Genomic DNA, 22,596 nt, shown 5'->3' on the forward strand with positions numbered 1-22,596 from the left:
TCCTGGATTTCACGTTCACCTTGGGGTACTTTCACTCGTCTGGCATCCCTAACGCAGACAGGCTCGAACTGTCTCACCCAGCTGGGAAAGAGTCCAACTGGGGCTTACGTATGCCTGTTTTGTCTGCCGGGGACTACAGAAACCGAGGGATCATTCTGCACCCTGCAGGCTGCAACATGCCAGCCGGTGGAATGCGTTTCGCACGGTGAATTGCACACTGCACAATAACCGACCTGCATAAATGCATCGGCCTTGCTACATGAGGAGGAAGGATGCCTAAGCCAAACTCCTAATACCTAAAGGCTTGGGAAAACCTTTAACAAGGATGACAGCATCCCCCCTTTTCAGTGAGAATGCACAGCGGAGGGAGGATCTCGGATATGTTCTCCCAGGGCACAGGCCTTGGCGTTTTCAGATCTGGGCACGAAGACCGAGTCTTGCAAAGTCAGCAGCAGAAGTCTGAATTCACAAAGATCGACTGCAAACTCCAAGACGGCTTCTTTGGGCCCAGGGTAGGGAGTTTCCCAGCCAGGTAACAGGTAAACCTGACTGTTTCAGTAGGGAGCAGGCCTTGGATTTGTGGGGGGGGGGTAGTCTAGCTGTCAACCAAATGGGGGATGAGAAGGATACAGAAGGACGCCACTGTGGCCTCTGGTGCAGTTTTATTTACAACGGGAGTCAGTGCCGGAGGACGTCAGGACATTAACAAGCAGGGAAGACACTGCCGAGAGAAGGAGGGGAAAAAAGAGACAGCCCTGTAAGCCTTCAATGGAATGACTGTGGTGCATCACCTCTAAGCGCTAATGTAACACATGTCGACAGCCAGTGCAGTGTAGCGGTTGGTGTAGGACTAAGACCTGGGAGAGCCTGGTTAGAATCTCCGCTCTGCCATGGAAGCTCGCCAGGTGGCCCTCATGCAAGTCACAGCCTCTCAGCCTACCCTACTTCACAGGGTTGTTGTGAGGATAAAACGGAGGGAGAAGAGTTGTTTTTTATATGCCGACTTCCTCCACCTCTTAAGGAAGAATCAAACCAGCTTACAATCACCTTCCCCTCCCCACAACAGACACCCTGTGAGGTAGGTGGGGCTGAGAGAGCTCTTAATAGAACTGTGACTAGCCCAAGGTCACCCAGCTGGCTTCATGTGGAGGGGTGGGGAACCCAACACGGTTCTCCAGATCAGAGTCCATCGCTCCAAACCACCGCTCTTAACCACTACACCACGCTGGCTCTTAACAACGTTAAGTCACTTTGGACCCCTTTGAGGAGAAATGTGGGGTATAAATAAAGGAAATTAAAATAATAAATGATGAACTAACTGCGTGGAGGACCAGGAAGCCAATGCGGCGTCACGGTCAGAATATTGGGCCAGAGCTGGGGAAAACCGGGTTCAAATCCCCGCTCTGCCATGAACCTCGATGGTTGGCATGGGGCCAGCCATACTGTCAGCCTACCCTACCTCACAGTGTTGTTGTGAGGCTTAAAACAGAGGAGAGGAGAACCAGATGCTGCCCTGAGCTCCTTGGAGGATGGAAGAGACACAAACATCGTAGGCCTTGCCTCGACATAAGAGACCCCCCACACACTTGGGTATTTCTCTAGTTACAGAGTTCCTTTTCCCACCTCACTGCCCCCTGGAGGTCACCAGCCCCACACACCGCCCTCAGACGACGGCACAGGCGCGGTGCTTTGAGGTAGGAACTCTTAAGCAAGAAGGGATTGTGGCCCTCCCCCCCCCAACCACACTGCCCGCCCCACAAGCCTCACCACTGGAATCCACCGATGGGCTCTGTAAACCTGTGACGGATCAAGAAGGTGGCAACCGCCTCGGCGACCTGAACGGGAGAAGAAGAGTTGGTTTTTATACCCTGATTTTCTTTACCTCTTAAGGAGTCTCAAACCAGCTTACAATCGCCTTCCCTTCCCCTCCCCACAACAGACACCTTGTGAGGTAGGTGGGGCTGACAGAGTTTGGAGAGAACTGTGATTGACCCAAGGTCACCCAGCAGGCTACATGTGGAGGAGTGGGGAATCGAACCCGGTTCTCCAGATTAGAGTCCGCCCCCTTATGTGGAAGAGTGGGGAATCAAACCCAGGTCTCCAGATTAGAGTCCACAGCTTATGTGGAGGAGTGGAGAAACAAACCCGGTTCTCCAGATAAGAGTCCACTGCTCATGCGGAGGAGTGGGCAATTGAACCTGGTTCTCCAGATCAGAGTCCACCGCTCCCAGGGAGGAGTGGGGAATTGAACCTGTTTCTCCAGATTAGAGCCCACCGCTCATGTGGAGAAGTGAGGAAACCAACCCGTTTTTCTTTGACTCTAAGAGTCCGCCGCTCTCAACCACTACATCCCGCGGGCTGAAGAAAGGCAGCTGGAGAGGAAGGCCTCGCTCCCTTTTCCCTAAACCCAACACTGACGGCTCGTGTTCACAGACAGGCAATCGCTATGCTTTGTGCCCCATCACGGGCTGGGATTCTGCCCTCCCTCCGCTCTGACACTTCTCTTGGTAAAACCAGAAGCAGCCATTACGAAACTTTGGTTGCGGAAACGTTGCTTCAGCCTCCCTTTTTGGGCAAGATCGCGGCGCAAGACGTTGAACCGCCATGGATCAAACGGCACTCACTTTATCGGGAGCGTCCTCATGAACAGCGTGGCCGCACTGAGGAAGAACTTGCATCTGGAATTTGCCTGTAGGATAGAGAATCATAGAATCATCAAGTTGGAAGGGACCTCCAGGGTCTTCTAGTCCAACCCCCTGCACAATGCAGGAAATTCACAGGTCCCCACCACACCCCCAATGACCCCTACTCCATGCCCAGAAGATGGCAAAAAAAAAAACCCTCCAGGATCCCTGGCCAATCTGGCCTGGAGGAAAATTGCTTCTAGACCCCAAAGTGGTGATCAGCATTACCCTGGGCATCTAAGACAGAAGGGGAGAGCAAGGGATGAATTATTTGCTCCTGGTTCTCACAGTCCTTACGCCAGACCTTGAAAAACTTTTCTTTGACTCTAAGAGCCAGCCCAAAACATCCACAAAAAACACAAGTGAAGCTGCCTTCCAGTGAATCAGACCCTTGGTCCGTCAAAGTCAGGATTGTCTACTCTGACTGGCAGCGGTTCTCCGGGGTCTTGGGCAGAGGTATTTCACATCACCTACTCCCTGATCCTTAACTGGAGATGCCGGGGATTGAACCTGGGGCCTTCTGCATGCCAAGCAGAGGCTCCACCACTGAGCCCCTCTCCCTCCCCATGGCTCTCCAGGGTCTCAGGCAGAGGCCTTTCACGTCACCTCCTGCCTTGTCTTTTCCACTGGAGATGCCAGGGATTGAACCTGGGACCTTCTGCATATGCCAAGCAGATGCTCTACCGCCACAGCCCCTCCCCTAAAAGTTTCAGAACTGGGCTCATTTTTCAGTCCTCATAGCTTTGTATTTTTATGGCTGCATTTTCTAATACTAGGTATTGCAATGAAATTTCTTGGCGCCATGGCGAATCGGCACCTGGGATTAGTCAAGTCTTTCCTTCCGACAACAGGCAGGGCCAGCTACATGGACTCCACACACAGAAATAGATGGAGAGCAAGGGATGAACACGGCCTTCAAGAAGTCCAAGGTTCTGCATAAATTATGCAAAAATTTGCAAAATTTATTCTGTTTTGCAAAATTTATTCTGATTTTGCTAGTTGTGGAGAGCAGTGAAGACGGAGGCCACGCTTCCAGCTGCTGAACATTTGATTCAGTCACTTCTCTGCCCTTGGATTCCAGCAGCTCTTTCCAAACATTCTCTTTTAACCATGAGGACTAGGAACTTGCTTTTCTTAAAAAAGACTGCAAGCAGAGATCGTCAGGAAGCTGAGGTTTGTACCCTGCTCTCAAATCGCACGGCTTTCTGGACTTCCACACACCCAAGCCTGGCTTCGAGGTGTTCAGTCATTTTGCTTCTTAACCCCACAGTGCTATCAGCAACTATGGAGCCTGAAACCCACCACAATAATGCCCATTCTATCAGATCCCTTGGGAAGCAACACAATTTTTCGGCAAACTGTACAGCTTAGAATATTCAAGGGTTACCTTGCATCTGGCCGATTGTTAGATCTTTATCCAGCCGGTCAACGCCTACAAAAATAATCAGGTGGGAAAGAGAGAGAGAGGGTAAGGAAGAGTAACTGCTAGGCCTTCTTCTGAAGAAGTGACCTGTTGCTCACGAAAGCTCAGACCCTGCCAGAAGTTTTGTTAGTCTTTAAGGTGCTATTGGGGCCTTGATCTTTTCTACTGCTAGTGACAGACTAACACAGCTGCCCATCGTGATCTATCTCCATGTTGTTATTGTTGTTTGTTTGGGCATTGGTTTTCTGTTTGGAAAGTGGTTTTGTTTGGAAAATTAATTTTAAAAAAGGGAAAAAAACCCACAATTGGACAGACTGTAGATTCAATTTTAAGCGATATTTTTTGTAATATATGGAATCAGAATCTGCTTCTGGGCTTTAACAGCTCGATTGGAGTCCAGTAGCACCTTGGAGATCAACAAGATTTTTAGGGGTATAAGAGCCTGCGACAGTCAAAGTTCCCCACTTGTATCTGACGACGGGAGCTTTGACTCTCAAAAGCTTACCCCATGAAAATCTTGTTGGTCTCTAAGGTGCTACCGGATTTGAATTCAGCTGTTCTGCAGCAGACAAACGTGGCTGTCTTCATGGTGGGCTTTAAAAGAATTGTAGCATCCAACAGTGTATTTTAACATTTAAAGATGTCCTTGAAGTGTTAGATCCCACCCATCTATCTACGCATTCCAGTCCACCATCAACACCACGGGAGGCCAACTGTGCAAACATCCCTATAAGGGTCAATCTGCACTACCACGTCCACACCACGTCCTCCAAGAAGAAGAGTTGGTTTTTTATATGCCGACTTTCTCTCCCGCTTAAGGGAGAATCAAACCAGATTACAATCTCCTTCCCTTCCCCTCCCAACAGACACCTTGTGAGATAGGTGGGGCTGAGAAAGCTCTAAGAGAACTGTGACTGGCCCAAGGTCACCCAGCTGGCTTTTATGTGTATGAGTGGAGAAGCCAGCCTAGTTCACCAGATTAGCCTCCACCGCTCACGTGGAGGAGTGGGAAATCAAATCTGGTTCTCCAGATCAGACTCCACCTCTCCAAACCACCGCTCTTAACCACTACACCACGCTGGCTCTCAACAGACGATCTCCAGATGATTTCAGGCAGCTGAGGACTCTTCGGCAAGGAACGGGGAGGGGGAAAGAAGGAAAGAAACGGGCTTACCAGCCAAGAGCAGCAGCTTGGGAACGGGGCAGTTGAGGAAGAGGTTGGAGAGCCCCCGGAACCAGCCATCCCAGTACTTCTCCGTCTGGGCGAGCTCGATCCGCCACGTGTACATTGGCTCTTTCTTGGTCTGTGAGACATCGGGAGAGGCCCGCTCAAACCCTTGCAGTGCAGGAGGGAAGTGCCATCTCTTGGTCACGGGGGCAATCACTGTGCGCGGCCTCAGCGCACCCCGAACTCCCCAGGCCAGATTCCCGCCAACAAAAAGAGGCGGGGAACTGAAATCCTACAACTGGTGCCTTTTGACCTGGCCTTTTATAGAAGGAGCTGCAGAGGCACACTTGATAGGGCTTTGTCCTCAGAAGGCTCTGAATACCATCTCTGATGGGATAAATAAATCAACCCAGTTGTTTCCCCGAGCTCGGGGCACCTTGAAAGCCCCATTTTGTCCTCACAGCAGCCCTGTGAGGTAGGTTAGGCTGACAGAGAACAACTGGTCCAATATTACATGCCAAAATGAGAGACCACAATTCAAATCCCAGGTCCTAGGGTGATACAGGCAGGACAATGCTGCTGCAGTCGTCTTGTTTGGGGGCTTCCTAGAGGCCCCTGGTTGGCCAGTGTGAACAGACTGCTGGACTTGATGGGCCTCGGTCTGATCCAGCAGGGCCTTTCTGTTGTTCTGCCTCCCCCTTTCTAAAATCACTTGGCAAGTGATGGGAAAAGCGTTGGCGGGAGATGTGGCGTCCACGGACACCACGTTGGGGACCCCTGCTCGACAACATATACAAATGTGATAAGAAGTATAGAATCTTCTACGTTCCCGGCAAAGCGTCCTCACCTCTGCGTCATCGTCTTTCTTCCTTTTGTTCACAGACTCTCCATCCTCGTTTTCGTCCTCTTCCTCCTCCTCTTCGATTATCCCCTCTACTATGGCTTTGGGAACCCCTGGGCTCGTGTCTTCTTCACACCTAATACACATACACTCGATTCCTTTTCCATTTCAAACATTTAAAACTAGGCATAATGGCTGCGTTGGACTTAATCGGTAAAAGAAAACCCGCTACTGTGCTCGACAGGAAAACTAGGCGGTGGTGTTTGGCACAGCTCCCAGAACGCTTTGCTTTTGTCACACAGGGAGGGGCCGTGGCTCAGTGGTAGAGCATATGCTTGGCATGCAGAAGGTCCTAGGTTCAATCCCCGGCATCTCCAGTTAAAGGGACCAGGCAAGTAGGTGATGCGAAAGACACCCGCCTGAGACCCTGGAGAGCCGCTGCCGGTCTGAATAGACAACACTGGCTTTGATGGACCGAGGGTCTGATTCAGTAGAAGGCAGCTTCATGTGATGTGATCACAGGATATAGAATGTGTTTCGTCCGGTTGTGCATTTCTTGACTGCTGAGCTCACAGCTTATTTTATTGATGTAAAACATTTGTCAGCTGCCTTTTTTTCCTAACAGAGCTCAAGGCGGCTTACAATATAAATAAAATACATAAAACCAAACATTTAAAATCACATTGGTTCTTCTGGGCTGTGTGACCGTGGTCTTGGTATTTTCTTTCCTGACGTTTCGCCAGCAGCTGTGGCAGGCATCTTCAGAGGAGTAACACTGAAGGACACTGAAGGACACAGCCCGGATAACCTACAAGAACCAATGAACTCTGACCGTGAAAGCCTTCGACAATATTTAAAATCACAATTTAGGACTGCTTTAATCAAATGCAGTCCTTAATAAAACTGTCTTCAGCTGTCTCCTAAAGATCAAGAGTGAACCTCCCTGGGGAGGCTGCTCCATAATCGTGGGGCTACCACCAAAAAGGCCTTCTCTTGAGCACTCACCAAACAAGCTTCTTTGGTTGAGGGGACAGCCAGGAGGGCCCCTCTCTGTGAACTTAATTTCTGGGCAGGAACATATGGGGAGAAGATGGTCCTTCAGATACTGTTGGCCACATTTATTTATTTTTGGATTTATACCCCGCTCTACCCCTCCCAAAGCCGGGCTCAGAGTGGGTTACATCATTTTAAAAAGTATACATTTATAAATAGATTATAAACAAATTAACACATTAAAATCCCTAATACTAAAATCAACTCTAAAATCCGACAACACATGTAACATCTGAAGCTGCCTTCTACTGAATCAGACCCTTGGACCATCCAAGTCAGTATCTATAATCTACTCAGACCAGCCCCAGCTCTCCTGGGTCTCAGGCAGAGGTCTTTCACATCACCTACCTGCCTGGTCCCTTTAACTGGAGATGCTGGGGATTGAACCTGGGACCTTCTGCATGCCAAGCAGATGTTCTACCATTGGCTATGGCCCCTCCCCTACCACTGCAGACTATGGGAGGGGGTGTCATTGGACTGCACCTTCCTCCGTCCAAAAAGTCTCTCCACACAGAAGAACACAAATCAGGAAGAAAAGAAAAGCTGAAACCCAATTTCTCCCCAATACGCCACGTGAATATGGCCTAAAGAAACAGATGCCTCCAAGATGCGCAGGCATGAATCGACTCCTTCCTCTCCACCAAAATTAAAGAGCATTTGAGATTTTAAAACTGTTGGGGAGGGGGCACCTCGGGAAGCCAGGAAGGGCCCCTGCCAAGGAGCATTCCCCCATCCCTCCTACCTGCCGAAACGCTACCCCTTCCTACCCACGTGCAAGGCAACGGCAGAAGGAGGGACCTACTCTTTGACTTGGCCAACCATCGAAACTCGGGCGGACTCCAGATTCCGGATCTGTCCGCTTTTCACACTGTGGAGCAGGAAAGCGACCGTTAACAAGGAGGGCCCCTCACAGCCCGCCTCTTCCCAGTGGCGCTTGGCCGAAGCGGCCTTCGCCTCAGTACACGTCACCTGCACCACACCCGGAGAGAGGGTGTCGGAAGTTGCTTGCTCACCTCCACTCAATGGCGTTCTCGATGGACTTGAATGTCTTGGGGCGACTCCGAAGGAAATTCTGCATGCTGTTCAAGGCGTCCATGGCCGTACCTAACCAAGAGCACCGACAAAGGAAAAGGGTGGTGTGGGAGAAGAAACACAGCATGGAGCAAACCTGCAGAGTAACACTGTGTGTGTGCCTGTGTGTGTGAGGAATAGAAGAAGAAGAGTTGGTTTTTATATGCTGACTTTCTCTACCTTTTGAGAATCAAACCAGCTTACAATCTCCTTCCCTTCCTCTCCCCACAACAGACACCTTTGTGAGGTAGGTGGGGCTGAGAGAGCTCTGAGAGAGCTGTGACTGGCCCAAGGTCACCCAGCTGGCTTCATGCGGAGGAGTGGGGAAACAAACCCGGTTCACCAGATTAGCATCTGCCGCTCATGTGGAGGAGTGTGGAGGAGTGGGGAATCAAACCTGGTGCCTGTTGTGGGGAAGGGAAGGCGATTGTAAGTCACTTAAAGACTCCTTAAAGGTAGAGAAAAATGATAGAGAAAACCAACTCTTCTTCTTTGATTGTGAACTTTGAAATTAAATATAGGAAGGTCACAAGTACGATGGATTGAATTTAAATTGTGATGAGAATAGGAAGAGTTTTTGTGAACCACAACTCAGATCATCAGGAGCATAAAGTGGTAGTTTCAGTTGACAGAGGAAGAGGAAGAAGAGTTGGTTTTTATATGCCGACTTTCTCTACCACTTAAGGAAGAATCAAACTGGCTTACAATTGCCTTCCCTTCCCCACAACAGACACCCTGTGAGGTGGGTGGGGCTGAGAAAGCTGGGACTGGCCCAAGGTCACCCAGCTGGCCTCACGTGGAGAAGTGGGGAAACCAAATCCAGTTCACTAGATTAGCCTCTGCCGCTCATGTGGAGTGGGGAATCAAACTCCCAGATCAGAGTCCACCGCTCCAAGGCACCACTCTTATCCACTACACCTGATGCTACCACCAGAGCCGCCTGGCACGCCCATGGCTAATGACGGAGGAAGAGAAAAAAGTCGACTGGCTGGCGCCGCTGAGAGCCTTACCTTCCACTACGTCGATCATGCACAAGCCTAACAAACTGGGCACTGCGTTGGAGGCTGCCGTGTGCACGGCGATGGCCCCTCCCATGCTGTGGCCTATGAGCATGATGGGAGGAGAGAGGTCTCCATACATGGCTTCCACCACATTCCCGATATCCCTGCAAATGTGGACACAGGAGCAGGATGACTCTCCCAGGTCTGTAAATGGATCACATCCCTCCCTCTCGCTATGGAGTTTTCATTTGGCAACTGGGCGTCCTTTGAAGAGTTTAATCCACCACAAGGGCAAGCCACATTACTTCCCACGCCCTCAATCACACACCCGGCTGCCAGAAATCTTCAGCAGTCCTGCTGACGGTTCCAGGAGCAGGCTTCCAAGAAGCTGGCCCCTCCAACCTTCAAATGAACAGCCCCTGGCTGCAGATCACAGCCGGCGTGCACAAAAGGTGCACTAGAAGACATGCGGCTGCCTGCGGCAAAGTCAGCCCACAGGCCAGTCTCGCCCAGAATTGTCTACTCTGACTCACAGCTTTCAGGCTGGGGTCTTCCTAGGCCCCCCTGCCTGAGACCCTTGAATACATGACACTGCCTTCTACTGAATCAGACTACTGATCCATCAAGGTCGGTATTGTCTACTCTGACTGGCAGTGGCTCTCCAGGGTCTCAGGCTCAAGTCCCTCACATCATCTACTACCAGATTCTTTTAACTAGAAATGCCAGGAATTGAACCTGAGACCTTCTGCATGCCAAGCAGAGGCTCTGTCACTGAGCCACGGCCCCTCTCCATGGCTCTCCAGAGTCTCAGGCAGAGATCTTCCACATTCCTTACTGCTTGTCCCTGTTAACTGGAGGTGCCAGGGATTGAACCGGGGACCTTTGACATGCCAAGCAGAGGCTCTACCACGGAGGCACGGCCTCTCTCCATGGCTCTCCAGGGTCTTAGGCAGAGGTCTTTCACATCACCTTCTGCCTTTTCTTTTAACCCAAGTTGCTGGACCTTGAACCTGGAACCATCTGCATGCCAAGCAGGTGTTCTACCACTGAGCCACTAAGGTCTTTCCCATCACCTACTGCTTGTTCCTTTTAACTGGAGATGCCGGGGATTGAACCTGGGACCTTCCGCGTGCCAAGCAGATGCTCTACCACTGAGCCACAGCCCTTCACCTTCAACAGAAAGTGAACCTGGGATCCTGCACATGGAACGCAGGCTTTGAGAGAAAGAGACTCCTCTAGCTTTGCTGAAAGGCAGACGAGACATTTTAAAAAAACAAGCCAAAGAAAATCAGCAAGAGCCATTTCAGCCGATCTGTAGCTCTTGCCCACGCTGGGAAAGCCAGCTTTGAGTGGGGCACCTCCGCAAGGTGTGCGCGTGGGAGTTGCTGCCGCACAATGAGCAGATGGGCTCTTTCCAGGGAGGCTCACGCCTCCGTCCGTGCAAAGGACTCTTTCACCTTCACGACTTGATGGCACCACACTCGGAGGCCGCAAGTCAAACGAGGATAGGAGAAGTACTTTTAGGGGGCGATAATTGCTTTCCTAACAGCCTGCCGCAAGAATGGCCAGGGCGCTCTTTGAGTGAGCCATGGTGGAGGCAGCAGCTCCGCCTCTGCTTTTGAGTTGCGTGCCGGAAAAAAGGCAGTAACCCCATAAAAAAGAGGGAAAAGTCGTAAGTGCTCGCAGCCTTGGTTCCAGGCAGTCCGGCAGGCGGAAAGCAGAGGCATTGTAGCAAATTGCGCTATGGGCCATGGCCAGGCACATTGAGGCATGCTGTGACCCTGCTTGAACGCAAGCATGGTTGAGGATGCCGCTTCGTCAGGAGCTGAATGGCACAACCCAGAAGCAACCTCCCCTGGCCCCGGCCTTTACAGCTGCCCAAAAACTGGTCATAAGAACATAAGAAAGGCCCTGCCGGATCAGACCCAGGCCCATCAAGTCCAGCAGTCTGTTCACACAGTGGCCAACCGGGTGCCTCCAGGAAGCCCACAAGCAAGACGACTGCAGCAGCATTATCCTGCCTGTGTTCCGCAGCACCTAAGATAACAGGCCTGCTCCTCTGATCCTGGAGAGAATAGCTATGCATCATGACTAGTATCCATTTTTACTAATAGCCATGTTAGTATTGTTATTGCTACCTGCCTTCAGCCCAGCCTCGGCTGGGAGAGAAGGCAGGATATAAATAAAAAAAGAAAAAGAAAAAGAAAAGTGACGTACTTGGACATGGTTTCCGCAGACAGGTCTTCTGGATTCCTAACTTTCGTCTGACCTGCAAAAGGAAAACAATGTCAAGAAATCAAAAATTTCGGGCAGGGTGGGGTGGGAACCTTTTGCCATAGGAAAGTTTGGGAGCCCCCACCCCCAAACGCATGACTTACCATGGCCCCTGAGATCCAGAGCCACGATCCTGCACTGAATCCGGTTAATGATGGCAGCCTGCAAGAAGGGACAGAACACAGAGTTGGTGAGAGCCAGTGTAGTGCAGCAGTTGAGAGTGCCGGACTAGTAACTGGAAGACCCGGGTTCAAATCCCCACTTGTGCCATGGAAGCTCGCTGGGTGACCTTGGGCCAGTCACACTCTCTCAGCCTAACCTAGAACATAAGAAAAGCCCTGCTAGATCAGGCCAAGGCCCATCAAGACCAGCAGTCTGTTCACACAGTGCCTATCCAGGTGCCTCTAGGAAGCCCACAAACAAGACGACTGCAGCAGCAGCATCCTGCCTGCGTTCCACAGTACCAATATGACAGGCACGCTCCTCTGATCCTGGAGAGAAGAGGGATGCATCCTGACTAGTATCCATTTTGACTAGCAGCCCCGGATAGCCCTCTCCTCCATGAACATGTCCACTCCCCTCTGAAAGCCTTCCAAGTTGGCAGCCATCCCCACATCCTGGGGCAGGGAGTTCCACGAGTTAACTATGTGTTGTGTGAAGAAATACTTCCTTTTATCTGTTTTGAATATCTCTCTCTCCAGCTTCAGCAGATGACCCCACGTTCTAGTATTATGAGAGAGGAAGAAAAGCTTCTCCCTGTCCACTCTCTCCACACCATGCTTAATTTTATAGACCTCTATGTCTCCCCTTAATGGCCTTCTTTGCAGCTAAACAACCCTGAGTGTTTTAACCTCTCCTCGCAGGGTCACTGTGAGACTACAATGGAGAAAAGGAGAAGGACGTAAGCCTCTTTGGGTTCCCATTGGGGAGAAAGGTGGCATATAAATGAATTAAATCTAACACTCTTGCAGGACTGTTGGGCTCCTTCCAACGCTCTCATCTGGCACAAGGAGTCTTATACGGAGGCAGGGGGAAGAAAGAGCCTCGTGTTAGCTTTGGAGGAAAGCTCTTTGCACCAGAAGAGGGGAAGGGAAGAGTCAACCGGCTGGGGGAGGGGTACCTTTCGGCCCACATTAGCAGCTTAAAACAAAAGGGGGGCAGGTTGGCACGGAGGCCAGGAATGGCTCGGAGGTGGCCATGAGGAATACCAATGCAGCAGCAGGAGAGCAAAGGAACGCCGGCTCTGGGAACAGGCCGTGCTCCTCTTAGGCCTCAAGTCTGGAAGCGCAGCAGGGCTTCTCCAAAGGGCAGGGCGCTCGATTCTTAAAGGGAAAGAAACCCCTGGCCAGCTTCCAAGACGAGATGATGCAAAAATACTTCACACTTTTGCAGAATGGATTCTGCAATTTTTTTGTTGCCGTTTCGCTAAATGTTCCTGCTCTCTCCACATCCATGTCTTACGGGAGCTCTGTCTTCTTGGCAGTCCCTCCAGTTTCTGGGATTTCCTCCTGGATTGCGCACACGCTTGCAAGAGTACCCTCCCAGCCATATGGACTCGAAGCCTGCTTTTTAAAAAATGTGTTAGGAAGCTGAATTCTGCAACTGATGGATATCAGACTCCGAAGGACCCTGGAGAGAAGCGGTCAGCACACAGCAGTTAGGGGGAACATGAGGATGGGGAGAGGGCACACTTCATGTTAATGTGCACTGAGGTGCGCAGGTGAGAATGAAGTTCTAGTGGCCACCCCATACTATCATTTACATCGAGGCCGTGTTGGCAATCTATAAAACATGGACTGGAGGATCAATCACCAAACCCTATTAAAATGTCCCTTACAAATACACAAGTCTGAGCAGAGCTTGTTTCACAGGGTAGCCATGTTGGCCTGCAATAGAAGAGCTAGATTTGAGTCCAGGAGCACCTTAGAGACTAACAAGATTTTTGGGGTATCGCTTAAGGGGAGACATGATAGAGGTCTATAAAATTACGCATGGTCTGGAGAGAGTGGACAGGGAGAAGCTTTTCTCCTTCTCTCATAAGACTAGAACGCGGGGTCATCTGCTGAAGCTGGAGGGTGAGAGATTCAAAACTGATAAAAGGATGTATTTCTTTACACAACACATAGTTAAATTGTGGAACTCCCTGCCCCAGGATGTGGTGATGGCTGCCAGCTTGGGAGGCTTTAAGAGGGGAGTGGACATGTTCATGGAAGAGAGGAGTATTCATGGCTACTAGTAAAAATGGATGCTAGTCATGATGAATACCTATTCTCTCTGGTATCAGAGGAGCATGCCAAATATATTAGGTGTTGTGAAACGCAGGCAGGATGCTGCTGCTGCAGTCGTCTTGTTTGTGGGCTTCTTAGAGGCACCTGGTTGGCCACTGTGGGAACAGACTGCTGGACGTGATGGGCCTTGGTCTGATCCAGCAGGGCTTTTCTTATGTTCTTATGACAAAGGGAGCTTTGACTCTTGGAAGCTTATCCCCTGAAAAACTTGTTGGGTCTCCAAAGTGCTACTGGACTCGAATCAAGCAAGTGTACTGAATCAGCGTGGTGTAGTGGTTAAGAGCAGTGGTTTGGAGTGGTGGACTCCCAGCTCCTCCACATGGTTTGATTCCCAGCTCCTCCACATGAGCGGTGGATGCTAATCTGGTGAACTGGATTTGTTTTCCCACTCCTACACACGAAGCCAGCTGGATGACCTTGGGTCAGTCACAGCTCTCTCGGCCCCACCTACCTCACAGGGTGTCTGTTGTGGGGAGGGGAAGGGAAGGCAATTGTAAGCCGGTTTTATTCTGCCTTAAGTGGTAGAGAAAGTCGGCATATAAAAACCAACTCTTCTTCTTTTTCAAAAATCACACATCCCTAAATTCCTATCTTATTCTCAGAAGACAGAAAGATGCAGCAACCGTTTACTAGCTGCTCTGGAGCAGTTCTTTCTGAAGAGTGGCGTTTTATAACCCCAAGATGCTTTCACAACACACACCCCCAACACACACTCACCTCCAAAGAGCTGCTGAATGAGGCCGCTTTTGAAAAGAAGACACCCAGTCGAAAATAAGTTTGGGCTTGGGTGTCTGCTCCCGCCATCTAACGCTTCTATGCAAATGGGTTTATTTTTGGCACTCGGGTGATTAAGTGGCATTCTGCGCTGAAAGGCATTTTCTAAAAAAAAGTAGGCCTTTTGTTCCAGAAAATCGGGTAGCAAAAACACATACACACACAAACCCCTGCAGAGCTGCAAAAAGAATACCTATGGTGGGGTTCTTAACTAATGAGCGGGGGGAGGGGGAATCTATCTACTGAGAACAGCCTTTCTGACAGCCCAAATGATGCCATGGAAGCAATTATGGGTTTGGGTTTTTTTTGGGAATCTTAGAACGGCTCAGGCATAAAGCAGCGTTAATGGGGAGGATATTCCTTTGGACAGAGTGGACAGGGAGAAGCTTTTCTACCTCTCGCATGACACCAGGATGCAGGGTCATCTGCTGAAGCTGGAGGGTGAGAGATTCAAAACAGCCAAAAGGAAGTATTTCTTCACACAACACAAATTTAGACTGTGGAACTCCCTGCCCCAGGGTGTGGTGATGGCTGTCAACTTGGAAGGCTTGAAGAGGGGAGTGGACATGTTCATGGAGGAGAGATCTCCAGACATAGGGTTGCCAGGTCCCTTTTCGCCACGGCAGGAAGTTTTAGGGGCGGAGCCTGAGGAGGGCAGGGTTTGAGGAGGGACTTCAATGCCACAGAGTCCAATGCCACAGCGGCCGTTTTCTCCAGGTGAACTGATCTCTATCGGCTGGAGAACAGTTGTAATAGCAGGAGATCTCCAGCTACTACCTGGAGGTTGGAAACCCTACCGAGAGGTCAGGAAGACTTTTCCCCAGGGCCTGCAATCACTTGAGTGGAAATACCAGGGACCAAACTGGGGGCTTTCTCCATGCCAGACGGGTGCGCGTCAATACACGTTCACGTAATAATGAAGTGGTTGGTGGCCGCTGTGATTATTTTGCCATGGAGAACTCAACAAGAATGTATTCCTCAGGATTTACTCACGGTAAACACAGCCCAGGAAAGAGCGGAATGGCCTCCGCCGTGTAGTAGGAGCAGGACGGGCCCTTCGGTTCCACTCTTGTAAATTCGAAAAGTGTATGAACAGTTAAAGACATCGTAACACCAACAGGAGAAAGAAACAAAAACCCAAACCCAAGATGTTAGGAGTCTCAAGATGCCAACTGCACCCTTTTCGTTCGTAAATAAACGGGGGTGGGAGGAAGAGAGAGAGAGATAGTAAAAGGATATATCTTTGCCAGAGTCACTTTCCACTACCACATCTTCCATTGACTCGAAATACTGGCTCCAAGGGACAGGAGAATAGTCACGCTTCCGCCCGGGCCTGCAAAACAAGATTTGATGCTTTAACTCAAAACATTTCGTTTTATTGATTTACACCCCACCTTTTACCCCAATGGGGGCCTAAAGCAGCTTGCATCATTCTCCTCTCCTCCGTTTTATCCTCACAACGACCCTGTGAGGTAGGTTAGGCTGAGAACGTGTGACTTGGCCCGAGGTCACCCAGTGAGCTTCCATGGCATGAGTGGAGATTTGAACTTTGGTCTCCGCGATACTAGATCCAACACTCTAACCACCATGTCACACTGGCTGTCTTGATGGGAGGGGATCTCAACAAGGACAGCTACACCAGCTTGTGCTTGCCCATAAATACTAGTAAATTAGTAAATATTAGTAACATTAATGAGCTACCCTAACCACCCACAGACAGGTTTAACACACTATGATTATATTCCCATGAATTACATCCCTGGAAACTTTCTGCCGCCTACATTTATTCAGGACATGCTGTTAAAAATTATTCACTATAGTCAGGACAAGCTTGACTTTCAGTGGGAACTTGTATTTCACCATGTTAGATCACAGAGCCTGAGAATTGGCAAGATCCTTAGAGGTCATCTAGTTCAACCACCCATGTTCATAAGAACATAAGAAAAGCCCTGCTGGATCAGACCAAGGTCCATCAAGTCCAGCAGGCTGTTCACACAGTGGCCAACCAGGTGGCTCTAGGAAGCCCACAAACAAGATAGCCATAGCAGCATTATCCCGCCTGTGTTCCACAGCACCTTATATATTTGGCCTGCTCCTCTGATCCTGGAGAGAATAGGTCTGCATCATGACTAGTATCCATTTTGACTAGTAGCCATGAATAGCCCTCTCCTCCATGAACATGTCCACTTTCCTCTTGAAGCCTTCCAAGTTGACAGCCATCACCACATCCTGGAGCAGGGAGTTCCACAATTTAAAGCAGTAATTGTAAGGCAAGACGATCCATGATAGATAATTGGTCAGCCTCTGCTTGAAGTTCTCCAGAAAGGGAAAATCTGACCCCAGGTAGTCAGTTTCACTGTCAAACCACACTCACTGTTAGGAGGTTTATCCTAATGTTCAAGAGAAATCTTCTCTCCTGGAGCCTCAGCTCATTAGGAGAAGAAGAGTTGGTTTTTATATGCCGTCTTTCTCTACTTAAGGAAGAATCAAACCGGCTTACAATCACCTTCCCCTCCCCACAACACGCTGTGAGGTTGGTGGGGCTGAGAGAGTTCGGAGAAAGCTGTGACTAGCCCAAGGTCACCCAGCTGGCTTCATGAGGACGAGTGGAGAAACCAACCCGGTTCACCAGATTAGAGTCCGCCGGTCATGTGGAGTGGGGAATCAAACCCAGTTCTCCAGATTAGTGTCCACCGCTCCAAACTACCGCTCTTAACCACTACACCACGCTGGAAGGAAGGTGGAAAATAAATGTTTTAAATAAAATTTTAAGAAACCTCTCTTCTACCGAACACACCCAGTTAGGTTATTGTTTTCTTTTCTAGACCTCCAGCCATCCATACTGCCCTCCTCTAGACCTGGTCCTGTTAGCCTACACCTCTCTATCTCCTGAGGAGGCCAGACTAACAAAGACTCCAGTGGAGCTATGGGATTACCTCTCCTGACTTTGTTTCTGTTTCTACGAAGGCAGCCAAATATTGCATTCACCTTTTTTTCCAGCCTCGGTGTACCATTTTTGAAGAGATGCACTTCCATTCTTACATTCATGGCCCAGTGGGGATTTGAACCCGGGTTCTCCTTGGCCCTTGTCCAGCTCTCTAACTGGCTCTCGCCACACCTGCATCAGGGAATCCACCTTTCCACAAGCACAATTGTTTTTAACTGCACCCCAGAAATATAAATAATTTATCTTTTAATGTACGTGTCAAATTTATTATACGGCCTCTCCAGAGACTCCGGACGGTTAACTGGATTGCAAACAACGGCAGCCAAGCTTCGGAAAATGAAGAGCGTCACAGATCGAATGCTGTTTATATGCTTGCCCACTTCTCTGGAAGAATCTCAGGCTCAAGCAAAGCCCAGGTATAAGAATCCAGATATGTTTGCCAAGTCCAGGATGAGAAATTCCTGGAGATTTGGGGGTGGAGCCTGGGGAGGGCTGGATTTGGGGAGGGCAGAGACTTCAGTAGGGTATAATGGCACCCACCCATCCCAGCCATTTTCTCCAGGGAAACTGATCTCTCTCGTCTGGCTATCAATTGTCATTCTGAGACATATTCAGGCCACACCTGGAGTTGAACACATAAAGCTGCCTTCTACTGAATCAGTCCATCAAAGTCAGTAATGTCCACTCAGTCCGGTAGCGACTCTCCAGGGTCTCAGGCTGGGGTCTTTCACATCACCTACTTGCCTTGTCCCTTTAACTGGAGATGCCGGGGATTGAACCTGGGACCTTCTGTATTACCAAGCAGAGGCTCTACCACAGAGCCATGGCCCCTTCCCTTCGATTCAGAGCTGTGAAGCTACCAGCAAGAAAGCCTCTTTGAGGCCCTTATTCTTCTACCTTTCCACCAGCTATGTATTTAAGAGCTGACCTGAGAAGCCCTACCACATTGCAAGAGAAGCAGTGCTCTCTTTCCCTGTGATCTAGAAGCACTTTGTCCCAAAAACACTGACCTCCACCTGCAAGAGTTCAAGGAAAGTGAGAATTTATTTCAGTCAAGTGAGTTTTCTTTTTTTACCCAAAGTCTTTCACCACTGTTTCCAGCAAACATCTTGTGGGATATTCAGAAGGCTGCACCAAGAGGGATCAGTACTGCGGCCTAAAGCATGACATCCTGCCCATTACTCGAAGTACGTGCCTGCTATGCAATTTCTGCATCGTCCGACGCATCATGTTTAAATGCTGATGCTTTATTATCAGGTTTGTTTCGGATTTCTGGTTGCTTCCAAAACTCTACAAGCCAAATCCTTTTGCACTGTTCACGGGATGCCTCATACTGTTGATTGTATTTGACCTACGCTACATAATCCGCCGTGAGCTTTGACGAGAAAGGGGGACCGGAAATCTTGTAAATAAGTAAATACATATTATTAGTGACAATGCCTGGCCTCTGCATAGCATCTCCAGCATCACATGCTTTTAATCACAGTAATTCATACAACGACCCTGTGCAGTAGGCCAATCCCTTATCTGCAAGAGAATGCCGCGCTTAGCAAGCAGACATGCTAGAGACGAGCTCAACAGGGGCTTTTTTCCAGAGAACTGCTGGAAAGGTACAGCAGAGGGAAGAATCTAAGACAGGGGTGTCAAACATACGGCCCGGGGGCCGGATCCAGCCCCTTGAAAGCTCTTATCCGGCCTGGAAGCCAGTCGGCAGCCATCACCACCCCAGTCTCGATCTGGGCTGGCAAGGCATGGCCCTGCCCAACCAAGTGACATTTATGTTATATCCGGCCCTCGTAATAAATTAAGTTTGACACCTCTGATCTAAGCTGTGGACACACACGGGTGGCGACAGAGAGAGCGTCAGGCAGTAGAAATGGTTTGTGTGAGCTTAAGGCTGCACGCTGAACAGTCCTGAGTCAGCACTGGAGGGCGAGCTTGTCAGTCTCGAGAGCAAATCTAGTAGGAGAGCACCTATCCACTCAGCTGAAGTTGATTCAGTAAGGTGGAGGAAACTCTCTGGCAGCGAGCACAGAGGTCAGAAACGCAGCTACTACGAGGATTCAAGATGAAAGGCTTAACAGTGGGGGCCGTATCCAAGGCCTTCCGTCACGAAAGTGATCCCAGTGTTCCATTGAAGAAAAAATAGTAGCCACGCCACACCAACATTGCAATCAAACCCCAAAATGTGGCTAAGGGACAACACTCATAGATTTAATTATGTACCACCATTATAACCACCTATATATACTAACATTATAACTACCTGTATGTTTTGACTGAAATGCATCCAAAGTAACAATACACAATATGCCAGTAGAATTATTGTGTATTGTCACTTTGGATGTATTTCAGTCAGTATAGATAGGTGGTTATAATGTAGGTACATAATTAAATCTATGAGTATTGTCCCTTAGCCACACGCTTTTGTTTTTTGGGGTTTGATTCCAAGTGTTCCATTACCACTGGTCAAAGCAATGTTCCCACTGGTTGAGCTTTCACTGCCACTGACCCAATACTCTGCCCCAGCAAACGTGGACGTTCTGACCCTTCCACTCAAGCAGCTCCTATTGCTGCATGATTGTGAAAATAAAACAGGGGTGTTCTATCAGGTTACTGGATGTATATTATGCTATAGTCTGTGTATGAGATTCTTGGGACCCCTGCCCCTCCTCCTCGCACTTCTCCTTCCTCACACAGTATGTTCCAGTCAATGGGTTCCAGAACATATTTTAAGATGCCAGATTTCAGTGGCAGAGCATCTGCTTTGCATGCAGAGGATCCCAGGTTCAATCCCTGGCATCTCCAGTTAAAAGGACCAGGCTGTAGGCGATGTGAAAGATCTCTGTCTGAGACTCTGGAGAGCAGCTGCCAGTCTGAGTAGACAATAATGACTTTGATGGATCAATAGTCAGATTCAGTATAAGGCAGGTTCATAGGTGTTTAGGGAGGGGCTGTGACTCAGTGGCATTCACCTGGCATGCCAAAGGTCCCAGGTTCCATCCCCAGCATCTCCAGTTACAGACAAGGCAGTAGGATGCAAAAGACCTCTGCCAAAGACCCTGGAGAGCTACTGCCAATTAGGGAGGGGCCATGGCTCAGTGGCAGAGCGTCTGCTTGGCGTGCAGAAGGTTCCAGTTTCAATCTCCAGCATCTCCAGTTGAGAGGACCAGGTAGGAGGTGATGTGAAAGACCTCCGGCTGAGACCCTAGAGAAATGCTGTCTAATGGGGAGGGGCTGTGGCTAGGTGGCCAAGCATCTGCTTGGCATGCAGAAGGTCCTCGGTTCAATCCCTGGCAGCTCCAGTTAAAAGGACCAGGCAGTGGGTGATGTGAAAGGTGATGTGCTCTCCAGCTGATACCCTGTAGAGCAGCTGCCAGTCTGAGTAGACAATACTGGATGTGATGGACCAAGGGTCTGATTCATATAAGGTAGCTTCACATGTTCCAGTAAATGGTACCACATCTCTTCTACTTTACGAGACTGACCCAGCCCATGAGACACTCCCAACATAGGGGGGGAAAACAAGCAGTCTACCCCTCCCCCAGTGTCCCATCTGTAAATAGCCACACCCTGGCACAGTTCTCTTCTCTTCTTTTAAAAGCAGCATATCCTACCCTTCATAAAAAGCTCCCCCTCCCCCTGCGTGGGCATAGCATGCTGCTTAAGCAACTTAACTACAAACTGGGAGCTCCTTAGTTTGAGCCCTGCCAGGAACTCTCTGGGTAGCCTCAGGGAAGCCGCTCTCCACCCCACAAATGAATGATCAAAGCCCCAGACGGCAAGTTACGAGCCTTCAAAATACCAGGTGTGATTTTGTTAGCATCGTGCTGAGCCTGAAAGGTAGGTCACTATTAAGCGTGGATTGCAGGTGCCGCAGAGGCAAGAAAAAAAGAAAGCATAGTGTCAAGCTGCCCTTTCGGTCTCAGCCATCCTCCCACTCACAACGTGGCGATGACGGCGACCTACCTTGCAGGGAATCCAGTAACCACATTAGCCAGGTTTTGCAGCAAAAATCTAGGGCACGCCTCGCAGGCTAACATTTTATTCCAGCGCCTGTCTGCCTTTGTGAGTCAGCACTCCTGTTCTGACTCCCAAATAGTGACACTTAAGAGTAAAACGTCGTTAAAGGTGCCCTGGACTCCCTTGCTTAAATGTTGCCACCCTGTAGGGTCGTTCTGAAGACTGCAACCAGCTGTCGTGTGCGCTTTGAACACCATCATCATGCACTATCCTACTAGAGCAGGGGTCACTGGGGGAGGAGGGGGGTACGTGGGAGGAGGAGAAGGACCGTAGTTCAAAAACACATACAGAGTATTCGGTTGCACATTGCTAGGACAGGGCAGAGTGGAAGAGAGAGGACATGATGTACAAATCTGAGTCTGACGAAGGGAGTTGTAGGGGAGGGGCCGTGGCTCAGTGGCAGAGCATCTGCTTGGCATGCAGAAGGCCCCAGGTTCAATCCCCGTCCTCTCCAGTTAAAGGGACTAGGCAAGGAGGTGATGTGAAAGACCCCTGCCTGAGACCCTGGAGAGCCGCTGCCGGTCTGAGTAGACCATGCTGACTTTAATGGACAGAGGGTCTGATTCAGTATAAGGCAGCTTCATGTGTACGTGGTTGCGAATTTCCTGCATTGTGCAGGGGGTTCGACTAGATGACCCTTGGGGATCCCTTCCAGCTCTACGTTTCTAATTGTTCGACCATTGGGAGCAGCCCCTCCCTTTAACATAATACACCCCCCCAGCACACACACACGCTCCTTGCTTTGGAAAGAGCGCCAGCCACACCCCCTGACGTCACCCTTTGCAAGAGGCCACGCCCCTCCCGGTCCCCCCGCACCTGCCGCCCCGCCCGATGACGTCACGCCCATGCCCCCCCTTCTCCTACCCCATGCGCATCTTGGGCAAGGCCTGGCTGCTGCCCCCCGCGGGGCCCGGAGGGCGGGGCGGCAGGCGGCCCAGCTGCAGCTGCTTCTCCAGGGCGGACATGGCGAGCGGCGCAGTCCGGGCGGAGCGGGAGCGCGAGAGGGGCGGGGAGCGGGCGAGATCCGGGCCCCGCCCGCCTGCCTGCCT

The 22,596-nt window shown here is 50.1% G+C and overlaps 1 protein-coding gene across 1 annotated transcript; it reads right to left on the bottom strand.

Annotated features, from left to right (window-relative positions):
- Positions 1 to 645: 645 nt before the first annotated feature.
- PPME1 (protein phosphatase methylesterase 1) lies at positions 646 to 22,531 on the bottom strand. The gene is made up of 14 exons (XM_056858588.1): positions 22,412 to 22,531; positions 15,817 to 15,910; positions 15,571 to 15,663; positions 11,620 to 11,677; positions 11,459 to 11,510; positions 9,251 to 9,405; positions 8,183 to 8,273; positions 7,972 to 8,037; positions 6,123 to 6,252; positions 5,282 to 5,411; positions 4,072 to 4,116; positions 2,625 to 2,689; positions 1,768 to 1,835; positions 646 to 721 (listed from the first exon to the last, which is right to left on the bottom strand). The coding sequence occupies exons 1-14, from the start codon at positions 22,510 to 22,512 to the stop codon at positions 703 to 705; spliced, it is 1,167 nt and encodes a 388-aa protein (XP_056714566.1). The 5' UTR covers positions 22,513 to 22,531; the 3' UTR covers positions 646 to 702.
- Positions 22,532 to 22,596: the final 65 nt, after the last annotated feature.

This window comes from Euleptes europaea, chromosome 12 (genome assembly GCF_029931775.1).
Source record: "Euleptes europaea isolate rEulEur1 chromosome 12, rEulEur1.hap1, whole genome shotgun sequence".
NCBI classification, from domain to species: Eukaryota; Metazoa; Chordata; class Lepidosauria; order Squamata; family Sphaerodactylidae; genus Euleptes; species Euleptes europaea.